The following is a 20,373-nucleotide window of genomic DNA, read 5'->3' as shown; positions in this document are numbered from 1 at the left end:
TCTATTTTTTTTGTTTCCAAAGATATCAGGAACATTCAAACAACAACATGTTCACAAAACATAAGACTATAATATGGTTTTGATGTATACTCACATTTGTACCTCGTTCTCCCTACAGAGTCTCTCAAACTTAACATAAGAAAAAGATTTCTTTTCTTCCACCCGGTATAAGTACAAAACATAAGTTAGAGTAAACCTTTGCACAACTGTGTAAATACTAAAGAAAAGGCTAAAATAAAAAAAAATAGCGGAATCCGTCTATTCGCGAAAAAATCAACTATGAAAATCAGCATAATTTTCTATATCCCTAACTTTTGACGAGCAGTTTACTCGCTGGCACATACCGCTTTTTAGTTGAGTACTCTGTAGATACCGCATTTTAATTAAGCAGCTATTAAAATTTAGCTCATACGGCATATTCCAATTTGTTTAGTTTGGTAGTAAATAAAATGATACGGCTTTCAGACATCGCAAAAGCATAAATAAGGTCACAAGGCCACCACATATAGCAAAAACTCGATTTTCAATTTTTTTTTGCAGTTACCGCTTTTTAATTGAGGACGGCAGTTTCATCCCTTTTTACTTCACAACGTATTATGTTATCCGTCTTTTCCGTTATTTTTCCGGTTGTTAGCGCACTCATTACTGTAAATCCAACGTATTTTGTAGGCCTAGAGATCACTTTACCTTGAACCTAAAATTACTTAGTATTGGGTTATGTCCAGTCAATCTTTTCTCCATTCTCCATAAGCTACTCTTTTAATGCTATTTTAGAATCGTTTGATTCTAATTTTGCGCTGTTCATTGTCTTATGGAGATTTCTACGAATGTAATCAACTGGATAGTTATGAGTTAGATCATAGTGCGAGCTTTTAATTACCAGCTCTTCTTCCTGAGAGAATTATACCAATACAGTGGAACCTCGATAACTCGGATTAATCGGGACCGCGGCCGATCCGGGTTATCGAAAATCCGAGATAGCCGGAGAATATGGTAAAAATTAATAAAATACGGTATACTTACAGATAAACTCCGTTAGAATTGAAATAACATGAAACATATTTATAAATATGCACAGTACCTACTCATTAAAATTACTAAAAAAACATCAAACACAAACGTAAGCAAACGGAAGCGAACAATACAAGACACACAATACAGTCACAACGATGTAATGTTATTTAAGAACAGTAAAAACTAAAGACTATTGTTTATAAAATAATTTTTTAAATAGTCTTTCCTATACAATGCTAAGACAGTTTGAAATAAAAAGGAATAGGTACTACAGACAGGTGGCTGTTGTTTCTGCGGCGTGTGCTATGAGTCATTTTTAATATCGTATAGTTCAAATTACACACATACACATTATCTCTCAAATATTATATTACAATACATTTTTATTGTTGAAAGGTTTGTCTGATAATTAACTATTTTGATGGGAAATAAGCCACAGTTAAATTGAAAAATACAAAATATTGAAAATCAAAATGTTTATCTGATGAAAATCGGTCCGGGTTAGCCGGACTTCCGGGTTATCGGGGACCGACTTATCGGGGTTCCACTGTATATATCTTCTCATTCATTCGTTTCTCTAAAGCTAAAAGGTCCCATGACTTCTTTTACTCCTCCTTTTCCTACTTAGACATTAAAGTCATCAATCTTTTTCTTCTTCTCTTCGTCCTCTACCGAAGGTTAGCGACAATTAAACGATCGGTTTCTCTGCTTTGTGCCGTATGTAGATTTTATGTTTAAAGACTCTGGTCTGGTATTTGGAACCGTTCTCTTAAGTTTCTCAGCCAGGTTTTTTTTTCTGTCGAAACCTTCTTTTAGCCCTTTTACTTTCAATATTGCCTTCCACTATAAGCTGTAGCAGGTTGAACTTATCATTATGGAACAAATGGCCCAGATAAGACGCTGTATTTCTTTTAGAAAGTCACCAACAATTATTATTTATATTTTATTGGGTAGATTTTATGGCATTCCGTAGTTGCTTGTAGAACGGTTCAGCTTCTGTGTCTGATTTGTTATCTTGAAGTATTTGACGCTATGACACTTGACACTATGAGATGCAAAATGGCCTAACCCACAACCCACAATTTTAGCAAACCGCTTTTATTACATTAGAGTTATCCCTTATTTAAGTATTTTCAGATGCAGAGTGGCTCAAGCAACCAATGCTTTTATTACTTTAATGCAATAAAAGCGTTTTGGTAAAATTTTGGGTTGTGGGTAAACCCATTTTGCATCTAATAGCGTCATTTATGGGTTTGCATTGCAGTGTTATCAGTATATTTTTTTGGATATAGGCACTACATTTTTGAAGTATTTCCTATCTACTCCGTACTCCGTTAAGTATCTTGTGTGCCAGTTTCAGAATTGTAGTAGAAATTAAATCCATCGTATTGTCATTTAGACCAGGGCGCATCTGTAAATATATTAGTACATTTGGACGTTGAGAGGTGACTCAAATTTTTTTGCAGAAATTGCTTGAAAATAACTCAAATAATATTATTTGAGTTATCCTTCCTCTCAAAAAAGTCCGGAACATTGTTTAAATAATCAAAATGTCAAAAAATGAAGGAAAAATTCAATTTTTTTCCCTTTTTGGATTATAACTTACAAAGTATTCATTTCCGAGAAAAGTTGTACTGACAAAAAAGTTGCGTAATTAAATTGCCTATAATATAAAATTGGTTAAAAATTTAAAAAATGGTCAGCCTTGTTGCGAAATAGCAATAATTGCGTAAAAACCATACAAAAACAAGCATTCGCATTTTACGTTTTTCAACCATTTATGCTACACCTAGGACCTTCATATTTCACCCAGAGAAACTTTATGATACAGTAAAACAATACTGTAACTTTCATTAAGATGGGTTGAATAGATTTTGCAAAATAAATTTTGCAATCCAGCTTTCGCAAAAAAAAAATAATTTTTTCATAATGTTACAGGACTGAAAATAAAGCAGATAGCAAGTTGAATTTTTTTTTGCTTATAGAACTGTACTGTACCTTTCATTTACAATTTGCAAAACTAAAATCGATTAACTACCACGGCGTCAGGATTTTTTTAAAATAAACATTAATTATTGGTGCTACGCGCAGGACAGCGGATAGTTTGCTCTGATTGGGCATTCCAATGACCTTTCATAATGATTGATACATTTTAAATTTTATTACATTTCGATATAAATAAATAAATTTGTTTATTGCAAAATAAAAACACATACTCTATCCTTTGAAATAACAGTTTTTTAGCAAAAACTTTCTTTGTTCATATATTTTAAGTTAGAGAATAAAAGTTTATTATTTTTAAGCATATGCAATTTTTTAAACAATATTTCACAAACAATAATAAAATTAGATTGGTTTTTCTGGAATTAAAATATTAAAATACAACACAATATAGAGTAAGAAAATAATAGTCCTGTCGCCAGGGGGGGTACAACGGCCTCGTTAATTCAGATGGACTTACTCAAGTTTTTTTTATGTATTTTGACCCGTAGAACACGAATTTTTTGGGTAACAGTTGATCCGGATGTCGATAAGATTGTTATAGACCAAGAACTTGAGGAATCAAATAACAGCGATTTTTGGCAAAACAAAACAATATTTTGTATTTTTTGGGCCATTTTAAGTAAAAAATATTTCTACAAGTTTTTTCGTAGGATGCACAGTTTTCGAGATAAACGCGGTTGAACTTTAAAAAAATCGAAAAATTGCAATTTTTGAACCCGAATAACTTTTGATTAAAAAATAAAATAGCAAGTCTGCTTACCGCATTTGAAAGTTTAAGTCAAATTATATCGGTTTTGATTATTTGCGTTGGTAAAAATTTATTTTTTTATTGTTTAACAAAGCTATAAACACGTAGGGTTTCCCGTGCTTTTACATGCGTTTTAACGCATGTAACGTAGAAATAGTCTTGATTGCACTAGTACCTATTCTACCTACTCGTTCGATTTTAAATGAGAAATCATAGAAACATCACTCACGCACTAGTTGTTTGTAGCTTTGTTTAACAATAACACAATAAATTTTTAGCAATGCAAATAATCAAAACCGACATAATTTGACTTGAACTTTCAAAGGCGCTAAGCAGAATTGCTATTTTATTTTTTAATCAAAAGTTATTCGGGTTTAAAAATTGCAGTTTTTCGATTTTTTGAAAGTTCAACCGCGTTTATCTCGAAAACTGTGCATCCTACTAAAAAACTTGTAGAAATATTTTTTGCTTAAAATGACCCAAAAAATACAAAATATTGTTTTGTTTTGCCAAAAATCGCTGTTATTTGATTCCTCAAGTTCTTGGTCTATAACAATCTTATCGACATCCGGATCAACTGTTACCCAAAAAATTCGGGTTCTACGGGTCAAAATACATAAAAAAAACTTGGGTAAGTCCATCTGAATTAACGAGGCCGTTGTACCCCCCCTGGCGACAGGACTATAATATATTAGATAAAGATTGGAAGAAATTTTGGTGGAAAACAACTTGTGTGAATCGAGCACCGCTGTCCTACGCGTAGCACCAAAAATTAATGTTTATTTAAAAAATTTCCTGACGCCGTGGTAATTAATCGATTTTAATTTTGCAAATTGCAAATGAAAGGTACAGTACACTTCTATGAGCAAAAAAAATTCAACTTGCTATCTGCTTTATTTTCAGTTCTGCAACATTTAAAAAAATGAATTTTTTTGCGAAAGCTGGATTGCAAAATTTATTTTGCAAAATCTATTGAACCCATCTTAATGAAATTTACAGTATTGTTTTACTGTATCATAAAGTTTTTCTGGGTGAAATATGAAGGTCCTAAGTGTAGCATAAATGGTTGAAGACGTATAAGGCGAATACTTGTTTTTGTATGTTTTTTTCGCAATTATTGCTATTTTGCAACAAGGGTGACTTTTTTTAAATTTTTAACTACCTCCATATTGTAGGAAATTTAATTACGCAACTTTTATGTTAGTACTTTTCTTAGAAATAAATAGTTTTAAAGTTATAATCAAAAAACCAATAAAAAAATCGAATTTTTCCTTCATATTTTGACATTTTGATTATTTAAACAATGTTCCGGACCATTTTGAGTGGGAGGATAACGCAAATATTATTATTTGAGTTATTTTCAAGCAATTTCTGCAAAAAATTTGAGTCACCTGTCAACGTCCATCTCAAAACAGATGCGCCCTGGACTAATTGGTATATTTCGTTATTAGGCCATCTATGTAGCTTCGCTACAAAGAAAAGAAGAAAAGAAACACGTTCAGTCGATATTTTCGTATATTTTAATAAATTTATAATTATATAGATATACAGAGATCCCTGATGATCAAACATTATTATTTACATTTAAAATTTGTCGCTTTATACATTTGTAGCCTTATGCAATAAATTGAAATAATTTATACAAATATACAGTATAATCTGGTTGCAGCCGCAACTACAACGCAGTTATAATATCCATAAATAGAACAACGAAGACTTCTTTAACCAGGAAACTCACTCGGTCAAAAAATTGCACGAAAACATAATAAAATACATCTATGCTTTTAGTTTTAACTCACAGTCAGGGCTACACTGATTTTCAAATTGGATAAGAAATACACTCTCTATTTGTGCTGAATTTAAAATGCCTAATGTTATTAAAATATAAAATGAAAAAATTAATTAAGGGGTTACATAGGTCTTGCGGGTAAAAAAAGTGACTTTTTAAAAAAATTATATCTCGAAAACTAAAAATTATTTTTAATTATGATTAGAACATGTAAAAGTATAGTACCTAGGTACTCTAAAAAAATTTTTTTAGCCAGAAATATTCATTTTTGTAGAGTTGACTGCAATTTTTCGGAAAACAACCCTTTTTTGCGGTGGGCAGCATAACTAAGTACAGTCTCGTCTGAAATCAAAAAATCAAAAAGTTTCTTATAGTTTATACATCTGGCTAGGCTGAATGAATGAAGGCTTATACATCTGAATGAACGAATGAATTTAAAGAAAATGAAATTTGAAGATTTTACATCAGTTTAAACACATTTTCGACCCCAATTTTTCTAATTTTTTCAAAAATTACCATTTTTAAAGTAGTTTTTTTTATAAAACAAAAACAACTTCGCCTAATAAAAATTCCTTCATTAATTCACTAGCCAGAGGTATAAACTACAAGAAACTTTTTGACTTTTTGATTTCAGATGAGACTGGACTTAATTATTCTGCCCACCGCAAAAAAAGGGCTGCTGTCGAAAAATTGCAGTCAACTCTACAAAAATGAATATTTTTGGCTGAAAATTTTTTTGAGAGTACCTTAAGTACTTAAGTACCTTTTACATGTTGAAATTATAAATAAAAATAATTTTTAGTTTTCGAGATACAATTTTTTTCAAAAGTCACTTTTTTTAACCGCAAGACCTATGTAACCCCTTAAAGTTCTTTATAAAAGGTATATGTTATTTTAAAAAGAAATCCCTTTCGGGCTACATCACACAAAGTTTTCGATCTAAAAAGTTCATCATCATTGCTGCTAATAAGTTTTACATGCTTGAACCACCACAATATAGGGCTAAAACCCTTATACTGTTATACAGTTGGAGAAAATTTACATATTTATATGAAATTAGGTATGATGTTTAAAATATTCTTAGATTTTACATAGGAATCCCCACAACACGTGGGGTGTTAGTCCGAGGGGCAGAACCTCACATTCTTCTTCTTAGGGTGCCTGTCCGTTCCGAACGTTGGCGATCATTCTGGCTATGATGACTATGTTGGTTGCTATACGGAATAGTTGTGTCGACGTCTTTCTATACCATGCTCTCAGGTTAGCAAGCCAGGATATTCTTCTTCGTCCTGGGGCCCTTTTTCCTTCAATATTACCTTGTAAAATGCATTGGAGTAGCTCGTATCTGCCTTGATTTCTCATTATATGTCCCAAGTACTGCAGCTTACACGATGTTGAATAAATCTGCGGTTGTGTTCATCCTCCGTAGTACTTTTTCATTGGTGATTTTGTCTGTCCATGGTATCTTCAGGATCCTTCTGTACAACCATACCTCAAAATCCTGCAGTTTCGATAGAGTTTCTGCCTTCAATGTCCACGTTTCTACTCCGTATAGAAGCACTGAGTACACGTAACATTTAACGAGTCTTATTTTTGTTTTTAGGGTGAGGTCATGGCTCTTGAAAACAGAGCTCATAGTCAAGAATGCACTTTTTGCCTTTCCGATGCGACATCTAATCTCTTGAGTATTGTCCCACGACTCATTGATTATAGTTCCCAAGTAGTTGTATTGTGGGACACGTTCAATTCTCATTTGGTTCGCATACAGATTTGCTTCAGTTATGTTTTGCTTGCTGATGATCATTAGCTTGGTTTTGCTGGTGTTTATATCTAGTCCATATGCTCTAACCTCACATTACGAACTCTAAATAGCAACTTCAGTAGCTGTTTTAAACATCACACTTAATTTCATATAAACATGTAAATTTTCTACAACTGTATAACATTTAAAGGGTTTTCACCCCTATATTTTGGTGGCTCAAGCATGTTAAACCTGTTAGCAGCACTGATGATGAACTATTTAGTTCGAAAACATTCTCTGATGTAGCCCTTCAAGAGAATTTTTTAAATTAAATATACCTTTTATAAAGGATTTAAACTAATTTTTTGTGATTAATGGTATACAGCCGACTACAAAAAATTATTTTCCTTGTGGGTTTTATATAAAATGAATCATAGAATCAGTCTAATATGCATATAAATACGCACAACAACAGTGTATCGTCTGTCTTTGGTGTGGATTTTGTGTCTATACTTAAAATATCATGAATTTTATTACAACAGTTCTAAAACAAACGCAACACAAGAGATTTTTTCTTCTATGTAGCAAAAAAATTCTTGCAAAAATAGTAGTATAAAATATTTGCATTTTATATTGCGAAAAATAACGAAACTTTAAAATAAAGTAGGAATCTATATAGATGATAACAATTGACAGATAACACGTGATGAATGACAGATGACAGGTAATGGATGACAGATTACAGGTGATGGGTGACAGGTGACACTAGTTCCAATTCTGTTGATAACATAAACCAAACAATCTCTATTAAATTATTTTTTATTTACATTAACCTTATAGCTTGAAATCAAATTACAAAACTAATTTCTAAAATGCTTCTAAAAATTGAGAGAAAACATAGTTACTTTTAAATATCTTTGTTAATGAATTTTTTTGAATTAAAGGTGATTGGACTATAGTTTATGTGAGATTATAACATTATTTTTATACTATTGACCGCTCTTTACCCCGAAATCTTGATTTACTACACAGTTATAAATGTTCATCATTTAAAACTTCATAAAAAGGCAGGTGCGTGTATCATACAAGACGCATTTTTATTGAGTTTATACAACCGGAATGTAAAACCAAAAATATTTTTGGTAAATCGATCCATTTTTATAGTTATGTGATGGGTAGTAATATTTATTCTAAATCGTGGAACGACAAATTTCAGGACATTGGGACTTTTCCTTTGATAGTTATCGCAGAGACAGATGGGCAGACCGCGACACACATTATCAAGAAAGACCTGTAGGATCATTAATAATAAATAGGAACATTAAGTGATAAGTGTAAAGAAAAAACGTTGGCAGAAAGTTACCAAAGTAAATTTCGGAATACTTAATATAAAACTCTCAGCTAACGGTCATAGTAAAAACCAAATACTGAGGATATTAGAAATTTGAAAAGTCAAGTTATCAAATAATTCTTGAAGATAGTTCATGGTCGTATAAATAAAAAACTGGAAGAGGGAATAGGTGAAAGTCAGTTTGGGCAAGGAATATATGAAGAGCTTATTTCCAAAGTGTCTTAAATCCATGTAATAGTAAACCTCAGAAATTACAGATTTTCATATAAATTTAACATAGAAATTATACAATTTTACAATTTTCATATGCACTTTTAAATGGTAAATAAGTCGTTTTGGTACCTAAAACTTTATTCTAGACCTGAAGAAATCTATAAAGATTAAAAAAAATTAAAAAATCGAAATTTTGGATTTAAGACACTTTGGACATAAGCTCTTCATATATACTCTTCTAGAAGAAGCTTTTATATGGAACAGACGGTCACGTTTATTTGTCACTTCAAAGCAAGCTTGTTGACGAGGGATGTTGCGGCCGCGGTGCGGGCGGTGGTGAGATCGCATAAGCTCCGTAGTCGTTGTCAGGTCTGTGCACCTACTCAGTGGGAACACAAAATCATATGCTAAAACGTTACGGGGCAGTACCCTTCTACTCACGTCTATATTCTTTGGTTTGGGTTCAGAAACGGACTGGAAGCCAGCGAGACGTTATTTGGTTTTAATGTGATAACTTAAAGATGCGTAGATATGAATGTGGATGTGCATGTTTGGTACGTTGATATTGAAAATGCATTTGACAAAATAAGACAAGTAAAATAAGTCCAAATTCTAAAGACAAAAACAGACAAAAGGGACTTATGAATAATAACAAACTTTTACTGCAGGGGTGGGCAAGAGCCGGCCCTTTTGCTTACTTTATCCGGCCCGTTGAGAAATCCCGTAAGCAATTTTTTTAAGAGCATAGGCGCAATGCTTTTTATATGCATTCATTTTTTTCGAATCTTAAGAAAACTAATAAGTATGTTTGAAAAATTTAAACGCTGAATGAAATATTACATTATCGCCGAGGGCCGAAAGTCTCTGAAAACTTCTATGTTTATTTTAATAAGTCACAGGGGTAAAAAAAAGAGAAAATTTAATGTGTTTTTTAATTTCAAATATCTCATTCATTGTTTATTCTAAGGGATTTTCGGCCCTCGGTAATAATGTAGTCTTTCATTCTGCGTTTAAATTTTTCAAAAATATTTATTAGTTTTGTTCTAAAGCTATTTCCTTGTGGCATTTTTATAATCAACTATTTTCAATGGAAAATAAGCCACAATTTTACCATTGAAAATAGTTGATTATTTATTAGTTTTCTCAGGATTCGAAAATAAGGAATGCATTTAAAAAGCATTTGTCCGAAATTTGGCGCCTACGCTCTTCATCTCTTTTATGCGATTTTGTTGAAATCAACAGTATTAGTGTTCGTAGTGTTCAATGAAATGAATCTCTATCTTCTGCTTTTCTTAAATAGATCTTAAGTAGGTCTTAAAATCTCTATGTTCTAGGGTTAATAGGTTATTTCGTAGGTATACCAAGTTATCCGAATTTCTTCTTCATTTATCATCATTTTCCCAGTCGACTCTACAATTGTATGAGTTTTTATGATACAAGCCAGCTATGTCTCTACTTTTTAAAGAAAAACTAAAGAATCAATACCAAAAAAGATAAAATAATAACAGTTTTGAAAGACAAAGTGAAACCATAATGAAAAAAAAAACATTTCTTTGAGTAACCTTTCAGCTAGAGTAGTAGTAACTCAACCATAAAATCACTTTTGATTAGACGGAACATAATTATTAATGATTTATTAATGAAGCCATAAAGCTTATTTTGACGTTATATGACTTGTCATAAATACAAATAAATCAAATCTTTGAAAAACACTAACAGCAAGAATGTGTTGATTATTTTATCCTCGTCTAGGAAAATGCAACTCCAGCTGTTAGTGTAGGTGTGACGTATCCAATTAGAAATTTTTATTTATGTGTGAATTTTTTTATAAAAATAACTGATTTAGATTTTAGATAAATTTAATTATATTGATCAACACATTTGTGACAAGACAAGAACAAGGAAGGAATACAGTAATTATACAAAGATTGAAAAGAGCATCTTCAAGTCATGAAAATCATAAATATGCCATATTATGATTCTGTAATATGCTTTTTTATTCAGTAATATAAACATTGACATCATTATTTATACAGTGTGTCTAAGAACAATTATTTTGAATTAAATTAATTGACACAAAAAAGAAGATACATTCTACTGCTGTCAGAAAACAGGAAAAAACTGTAAAACCGTGGAATTTTAAGAATCAACACGGATTTAATTTGGATTTAAGCTCGGTTGACCCTCTTCTTCGAAAACTACCCTATGCCGAACCGGGCTTTTGCCCGGGGGTGAAGACAACCCGATCTAGGAGATGAATTTTTTTTTTCAATCAAATACTCAAATCAAATACAATCAAATCAAAATAACTATAGACCAGTAAGGATCTGTTTTTAGGTGGATGTGAGAGGTGGCATTCAGATTTTTGCGGATAAAGTTAGGTGATAACTTCGTTAATATTAATTGATTTATGCTCCTTCTCAAATATGCCCGGAATATTAATAAAAAAAATAAAATATTTAAAAATTTCAAAAAATTTCGTTTTTTTTCTACTTTTTTTGCTTATAACTTTAAAACGATTCATTTTGGAACAAAGTCGTATAGGAATAAAACAAAGATAATTAAATATTTTCTATCAGATGCGATTGGTTAAAAATGTCTTAATTTATCACCCTTGCTGCAAAATAGCAATAAATATAAAATAAGGGGGCAAAACAAGCCTGTCCTTATTCAATGATTTTTCATCACTTAGGTTACACTTGGAACCTTCCTAATTCGCTTAGAAAGTTTTTGTAATGTGCTAAAACCGTACACCAAATTTCATTAAAATTGACTTACTAGATTTTGAATAAAAATTTTGCAATCTAAACTTTTTTTAAAAAATTAAAATTTTTAAAAATCTTGCACAACAAAAACTAGTACATACAAAGATTTGTCAATTTTTTTACATATAAAGAAGCACTCCAACTTTCTAATGCACTTTACAGAATTGAAATCGGATTGTTTAAGCAGCCTCAGCAATGTTTTAAAGTTATAAACAATTTTTTGGCTTATAAACAAATTAGTCCTGTGGCCAGGAGGGGGTGCTACGGGCTCCTTTATTTAGATGGACTTACCTAAGATTTTTATGTATTTTTTGACCAGTAGAACACGATTTTTTTGGGTAACAGTTGATCCGGATGTCGATAAGATTGTTATAAACAAAGAACTTGAGGAATTACATAACATCGATTTTTCGCAAAATAAAACATTTTTTTGTATTTCTTGGGTAATTCTAAGCAAAAAAAGTTCTTACAAGTTTTTTCGTAGGATGCATAGTTTTCGAGATAAACACAGTGGAACTTTCAAAAATTCGAAAAATGCAATCTTTGAACGCGAATAACTTTTGATTAAAAAATAAAATAGCAATTCTGCTGACCGCATTTGAAAGTTTAAGTCAAATTATACCGGTTTTAAAAAATTAATTTCTTTATTATTAAACAAAGCTATTTGTTTATAAGCCAAAAAATTGTTTATAAGTTTAAAACATTGCTGAAGCCCCTTAAATAATCCGATTTTAATTCTGTAAAGTGTATTAGATAGGTAGAGCACCTCTTTATATGTAAAAAATTAGACAACTTCTAAATGGTCTAATTTTTGTTCAGATTTTGAAAAATTTGAACTTTTTTAAAAACATTTAGATTGCAAATTTATTATGCAAAATGTATTAGGTCGATTTTAATGAAATTTGGTACACGGTTTAAGTATGTTACAAAGAATTTCCTAAGCGAATACCTAAGGTTCTAAGTGCCACCAAAGTGGTTAAAAACATTGAATAATAACAGGCGTATTTTGCCCCCTTATTTTGTATTTATTGCTATATTGCAGAAAAGGTAATACGTTAAGACATTTTTGACCAGTCGTATATCATACAAAATTCAATTATCTTTATTTTATTTCTCTACGACTTTGTTCCAAAACGAATCGTTTTAAAAGAAAGCAGAGAAAGCAGAAAAAATCGACGTTTTTAGAAATTTTTAAATATTTTAATTTTTTTATTAATGTTCCGGGCATATTTGAGAAGGAGCATAAGTCAATTATTATTACTGAAGGTGTCACCTAACTTTATCTGCAAAAATCCGAATGTCACCTCTCACATCCAAAAATAGACGTTTTTTCACAGATCCTTACTGGTCTACTATGGAAGTTGATGGATTGACCAATGCTGAGTAAATTTTGTTCTATAAAATTTTTTTGCAAAGTTGATACTTTCTAAGTTATTAGCGATTGAAAGTATGTATTTTTCATTAAAAAAACTCACGTTTTATAACCGTTTTTCATGAATAACTTAAAAAGTTTTAATTTAATAAAAAATATTCAGACCAAAATTGTCGCTAATAAAAAAACAAAAAGATTGTTGAGTTATTGCTCTTTAAGGATGGTTATTTTCGAAGGACCTCGAAATGGAGAACCGTCAATTTCAAATAACTCGAATGTGGTGTACTTTCTTGACAAAACTTTTAAAACACATCTTTTAGTTCATTAAAAATTAACCTTATTTAGGTTTTGATACGATCCATGTGATTTGACTGGTTTGAAATGCTTAATTTAGAAAAAATAGTTGACTAAATCGAAAATGATATGTTTATAATTAAAAAAAAGTGCATTTTACTTAATTAAATCTAAAGTATTCATAATATGAAAAAATGTTTCAAATATTAATTGTACAATTTTTAAACTAAAAATTTTAATTCTTTTTATCATGAATACTTTTAGGTTTATTTAAGAACAATGCACGTTTTTTGTAAATTATAAAAATGTCATTTTCAATTTAATCAACTTTTTTTTTCTAAACTAAGCATTCCAAACCGGTCAAATCACATGAATCGTATCAATTATACCTAAATAATAAATTTTATCGCCAACCGTCACTAAAGTCATTCATTATTGTACTCATTTGCCCTCGTTTACGGCAGTAAAGTAACACTTTATTGTACTGAAAGAAGAATTTTACTTTACCTGCCGCGATTAATCAAATTAACCGAGATTGGCGAGATTAATCGAATGGCGAGTACTTCAGTGAACTTAAAATTTATTTACTTTAATTATTAAAAATATTGTACACAATTGGCGATATTATCAATTAAATTTATGTCAAAAAAGGAAAATTCTGTAGCATTTTGTAATTATATTCATATTTATAGATAAATTAAAACTTTTTTAATTTAAAACCGATTTAGTAATTATTCAATATTGATATATATCGATTAAAAATCGAAAGCGGCCATCTTGCAAAAGTTATCTGTCATCAGTGTCATGAAATTATTATGATGTCTAAAATTTAAAAACTTTTTAAATTGTAAATTGTAAGTAAGTGTTAAAACCAATATCAAATTGTTGGCGATAAAATTTTGTATGCACCACGTCAGTAAAGACTCTTTATCAAACTCGTCTGTTATTCGCCTCGCTCGCCATGCTCGCTCTGCTCATAATATCAGACTCGTTCCACAAAGAGTAACTTTACTGACTTGGTACAGAAATAAGTATAATTTCAAGTGGGAAGCTATTTATTTCTATTAGGATTGTAATGACAACGGTTTAATTGTGACATTTCTAAAAGAAAGCAAGGGGCGACTTTATTTTCGTCATAAGTCAGTCAATTCTTATGCAAAAAACTGTTAGCCGAGCCCATTTGAAAGCTTTATTTTAATTGAAAAAATTTTCATCCCCTAGATGGGGTGGTTTCCACCCCCAGGACAAGAGCCCGCTTCAACGTAGGGTAGATTTTGACAAAGGTTATAAATATGTACTACCTAAATCAAAATTTTCAAGGAAATCGACCTCGATTCTCAAAATTCCACTATAAAATGGCTGTTGATTGCACTATAAGTAGATAGTGTCAACACATTTTGAATTATTAAATTTACGGTTCTATCACAGGTTCTATTAGGGCTTGAAAATTTTACTATTAAAACAAAATCAATATAAAAAGTAAAAAAACTGACTCTCCACTTAAACTAAAAATTATTTTGATTATTTTTGGTTATTTCTTATCCTCCGAGTTCAAAAATCAGTGCATTACAAAGAATATTTAAAAACCAAACACGAAAATAAACAAAGAAGACTAATAGGCTGCCGTCGCACCACTGTGATGAAGATTTCCAAAGTGTCCTAAGCTTCCCAGAGGATCCGGGGGAGCTGGTGTGGGTTGGCACACGTACCAATCACTTAACGAGGTAGTGCCAGGAATCTGTGAGGGCATCTGGACGTGAGGAGAGGCAGCGACGGATATACTTCCCGCCGATGAGGAATTTGATTCTTCTCCGTCGCTTTCGTAGTGGTGAGGTGACCTTCCAGAGCAACCGTGTACCTAGAAAGGAAATTTTGATTAAAGTGACAATTTATAACACAAAATTCTGTTAAAGTATTACCAATATCAACAATTATGTTGGAATCATCATCTCAAAAAAATTGAAAAATGCTGTAGTAAACTTTACTCCATTCTCAGAGCGCGTGATGTTAATACAATTGAAAGATAAGAAGAACATAATAAACATCATACAAGTGTAAGTACACTCCTACAGCAGACAAAGACGAAGAGGAAATAGAACAATTCTATAATAACTTAGAAGAGGTGATGAGAACAACAAGAGAAAACACATTAACATAGTAATGGACGATCTGAACGCCAAGGTAGGCCAGGGTAAAGTTGGAGAAAATATCGGTGAATATGACTTAGGTAATATAAATGAAAGGGGTGATCGTTTAGTTCAGTTTTGTCAAAGCGAAGATTTAATAATAACTAATATATTCTTTAAATTATTCCCAAGGCGACTGTATACGTGGACGTCACCTCAACACACACAAGAAAAAGTAATCAGAAACCAAATAGATTACATAATGGTGACAAAAAGCCGTGATGCCGTGAAATCTACTAAAACTTACCCTGGAACTGATATCGGTTCGGATCATGATCATAATCCAGTAGTATCTGTGTTAGAAGCTAGACCAAAGAAAATGAGAAAAACCACCATCCCAGTCAGACAAACAGTGCGAGAAGAAATAAACAGCAGCGTCAGTGTAGTAGAAAGGCAAATCCGTAGAACAGACAACATATGAAAAACTTAAGTATATAAACACTATAATAAGAACTACGGGAAAGAAACACCTAACCAAATCTGCAAAGAAACATAAGGGGCGGATGACACCAGACATAATAGAACTAATAGATGAAAGACATAAAATGAAGAATAATGCAGAAAAATACAGAGAGGTTAATAAGAGCATAAAGCAAAGAATAAAGAAGGCCAAAGAATCATGGAAAAAGAACAATGTGTAGAAATGGAAGACTATGAAAAGAAAGTAGGACACAAGGAAATTACAGTAACTCAAAGAAGATATCAAATAAGTTTGCTTAAGAATAAAGACGGAAATATTATTATAGATTTAACAGAGAAAATAAATAGATGGAGTGAATACATACGAGAATTGTTTGAGGACAACAGAAATAACGTTGTCCGGGGAAATGGAGAGTGGTGGAACAGGACCTGATGAGGTTCCTACTGAATTGCTAAAGCTCTTAAATGATGAATCAATAGGAATAATATTGCATCATGTCACCTTTATTGCTTGAGGTATCCTCTAACTACTCACCAATTTTCATGAAAATCGATGGAGGTTCAACGATATCAGAGGTGAAAACATTCAGTGACTCCACTAAAAACTGACTATAGTTTTAAACAGTTTTAATAAATCGCTTATTAGACGGAGAGCTAGAGCCGAAAAATCATCGTCATAAGTAATATGGAGTTTTTCCTGTGAAATGTGTCCATTGTATATTAACAATTATGACCCCTTTCAGGCTGACACCTCAATGGATACAAGAAGGAGCAATAAGGGATGAAAGGGAAAAGTTAGTGCAGTGATTAAAGGTTTTCACCTCCTATTTTGTTAAACCTCCATCGATTTGCATGAAAATTGGTGACTAGTTAGAGCATATCTCAAGAAATAAAACTGATTTGGTGCCAACTTGCATTTTAACCCTGGGGTTGGATACCACCCCTTCTCGGGGGTGAAAACTATTTTATTAAAAATAACGCCAGAAATCGATAGAGGGACAAATTTTAAGTAAAATTTGTTATATCATGTTATTAAAATAAATTTGAGTTATTAAAGATCAAAGATTTGTCTATTTAAGAGCATATGCGTGAAGTTACGAATGATAAAAAGAACATATTAATTAATTTTATGTTAGTAAAATATTAGTTTTATATTATTTCGATATTTAATTGAATTTTTTCTATCAATATAAACTGAATATGTCCAAAAACTGGGGGTGTCCAATAATGGGTACATTTGACATATTCGAATACACTTTTGCTAAATTTATAATATCGAAATAATATAAAAATAATATTTTACTTACATACAATTAATTAATATGTTCTTTTTATCATCCGTAACTTTACGCATGTGCTCTCAGTCTCAAACAGACAAATCTTTGATCTTTAATAGCTCAAAAAGTATTGATTTATTTTAATAACATGATATAACAAATTTTACTTATAATTTGTCCCTCTATAGATTTGTGGCGTTATTTTTAATAAAATAGTTTTCACCCCTGAGAAGGGGTGGTATCCACCCCCAGGGTAAAAGTGCAAGTTATCACCAAATCATTTTTATTTCTTGGGGTATGCTCTAACTAGTCACCAATTTTCATGCCAATCGATGGAGGTTTAACAAAGTAGGAGGTGAAAACCTTTAAAGACTACACTAACTTTCCCCTTTCATCCCTTATTGTAGACTAAGAGCCGCTATAGGTGAAAATTCTTATCATTTTAGGCACGACGGGACCCTATAACTTAAATAGTAGAACCTAAAAGAAAACGTTTGAACACTGTGCCGTCACTTTTCAGTGGCACATGCGTCTACAGTGGCGCATCAAACTTTCCACTTATGGACGGGATACATAAATTAAAAAATACCCTCCCTAATTACCAGAATTTAATTTTTTTCATTTTTTTAAGTTTTATGTGATTAAGACATAAGATTCATCGTAATTTTAACCCACCACCCCCTTCTCCCTGCCCCCACCATCAAAAACTGTATTTTTCGATTTTATTTTTTTTTTTGGGGGATGCAATCAATTTTAAAATTTCAAAAAATTTACACGCATAGTTAAGGGTTTTATAAAACACGTCTATTTTTTATAGACCTGTAGGTTGAGTGTACATAACCTCAAGAAAATTTAAAAAAATTTTTTTTTTTTAAAGTATATAACTTTTTTTGGGGATAGCTGCAGATCTAATTTTTTCTTAGTCTTGTGTATTTTATCAAACACTATATTTCTAATTTTTTTCAGATTTTTCTGTAACGTTGGTCACCTTCAAAAATCCAAAAAACTGTTTTTTAAGGGGGTTTTGGGGGGTTTGAACGTGTCTTTCTGATTTTTAAATATTCTAAAGAACTCAGTTACTTCAAGTTACATATAACCTATAAAAACAAAATTTATTTGATATATTATGAAGTCTATAAAATAGGGAAAATCCCCCAAAACCCCCCAAAAAACGGTTTTTCGGATTTTTGAAGGTGGGGAGACTTACGGAAAAATCTGAAAAAAATTAAAAATATAGTGTTTGATAAAACACACAAGATTAAGAAAAAATTAGACCTGCAGCTATTCCTCAAAAAAAAGTTATACGCTTTTTTGAAAAAAATTCTTATAATTTTTTGAGGTTATGTACACTCTACCTATGGGTCTATAAAAAATAGGCATGTTTTATAAAAGCCTCAACTATGCGTGTGAATTTTTTGAAATTTTAAAATTGATTGTATCCCACCAAAAAAAATAAAAACGAAAAATGAAGTTTTTGATGGTGGGGGCAGGGGGAAGGGGGTGGTGGGTTAAAATCACGATGAATCCTATGTGTTAATCACATAGAACTTAAAAAAATAAAAAAAAAATTAATTATGTTAGTAAGTTCTGTTAACTTTTAATTTATTTATCCCGCCCACAAGTGGAAAGTTTGATGCGCCACTGTCGACGCATGTGCCACTGAAAAGTGACGGCACAGTGTTCAAACGTTTTCTTTTAGGTTCTACTATTTAAGTTATAGGGTCCCATCGTGCCTAAAATGATTAAGAAATTTCACCTATAGCGGCTCAGTCTATTGCTACTTCCTGTATCCACTGAGGTGTCAGTCTGAAAGGAGTCATAACTATTAATATACAATAGACACATTTCACATGCCAAACTCCATATTACTTATGACGATGATTTTTCGGCTCTAGCTCTTAGACTATATCTAGATATTAGCGTTTTACTGTTATATTTGTACAATCACTTTGTAGTCTTAATATTTTATTATTAATAAAATTTCTATTAAGTGATTACAAAAACTGTTTTCACTATTACCATCATATTTACTATTAATAATAATAAACCAACCGTTTAAAATATGCAAATGATGGCTTCATCGGAAAATAAATTAAAGTGATTAAAATATTAACATATCCCATTAACAACATTATAAAAAATATTTATATAGGTACCTTCATGTGCTTCCTGAGAGATGAGGGATGAGTGTACGATTTATCACAGCCTGCTATTCGGCAGTTGTAGGGTTTGTCTGACGTATGAACGTGAGAGTGTTTTTTCCTGTCTGACGAGTTGGCGAAACGCCTATCACAACCTTCGAATTCGCACTTGAACGGTTTTTCGCCTGAAACAAATAGAAAACGAATCGTTAGAAATGTATAAGTGTAAGCCATTGCATAAAAAACATATCAAACAAAAAATAATAATAATAATATGGCGCAATCCTGCAAAAATTGGAGGACAAGTAATTGGGCGGTATTTTGCTGGATCTGGATATGGCGCAATCAGTAGGATTCTGTAACGTTATAAACGTCATTGTTTATTAAATTATGTATTTTATTCCGATTTCGATTTAATTGCATTTTCCACAAATACAACAAAAATATATCTTGCTATTTTGACCACACGTGTCTCCTTCTTCTTCTTCTTCTTCTTCTTCTGCTTATGGTAGCACTACAACCCAAGGTGCATCTTGGCTGACTTTACAACTCGCTTCCATCTCGAACGGTCGTCCATGATAGTTGGGTCAGTGGGTAGCCCCATTGTTCTTAAATCTGACCATATATTCTCTCCATCGCATTCGTGGGTATCCTAAGGGCCTTTTTGCTGTGGGGGCTTCCTCCCAGATCAGTTTGGCAAGACGGTTATTAGGGAGTCTATGGACATGGCCAGCCCATCTTAGACGCTGAGATTTAATTTCTTGGACTACGTTGCTCACCTTATACATCTGTTTGACCTCAGCATTTGTTCTCATTCGGTATTCGTTGCTATTATGGTCGTAATAAGGTCCAAAGATTCTTCTCGAGGATTTTTCTCTCAAAACATCTAAGTTTTCTTTCAATTACTTTGGTCAGAGTCCACGTCTCACACCCATACATAAGCAACTGTCTAATCACTGTTTTATATATTCTGATCTTTGATTCTCGTATTAGGCTCTTGGATTTAATAGTATTGTGGAGGCTACACATACATCTATTTGCTGCCTAAGTTCTCCCTT

At 31.8% G+C, this 20,373-nt stretch overlaps 1 protein-coding gene across 1 annotated transcript in view; it reads right to left on the bottom strand.

The window, feature by feature from the left end:
* Positions 1-5,273: 5,273 nt before the first annotated feature.
* LOC114327579 (zinc finger protein ZIC 4) overlaps positions 5,274-20,373 on the bottom strand; it is a 168,489-nt gene continuing 153,389 nt past the window's right edge. The window contains exons 2-3 of the mRNA XM_050657992.1: positions 19,331-19,500; positions 5,274-15,149 (exon numbers count right to left, since the gene is read on the bottom strand). Of these exons, the coding sequence (XP_050513949.1) occupies positions 14,904-15,149; positions 19,331-19,500 (416 nt within the window). The 3' untranslated portion in view covers positions 5,274-14,903. The remainder of the gene's footprint in view (positions 15,150-19,330; positions 19,501-20,373) is intronic.

The sequence above is a fragment of the Diabrotica virgifera genome, chromosome 8 (genome assembly GCF_917563875.1).
Source record: "Diabrotica virgifera virgifera chromosome 8, PGI_DIABVI_V3a".
Classification (NCBI taxonomy): domain Eukaryota; kingdom Metazoa; phylum Arthropoda; class Insecta; order Coleoptera; family Chrysomelidae; genus Diabrotica; species Diabrotica virgifera.
This window is presented reverse-complemented; position numbering and strand designations above follow the sequence as displayed.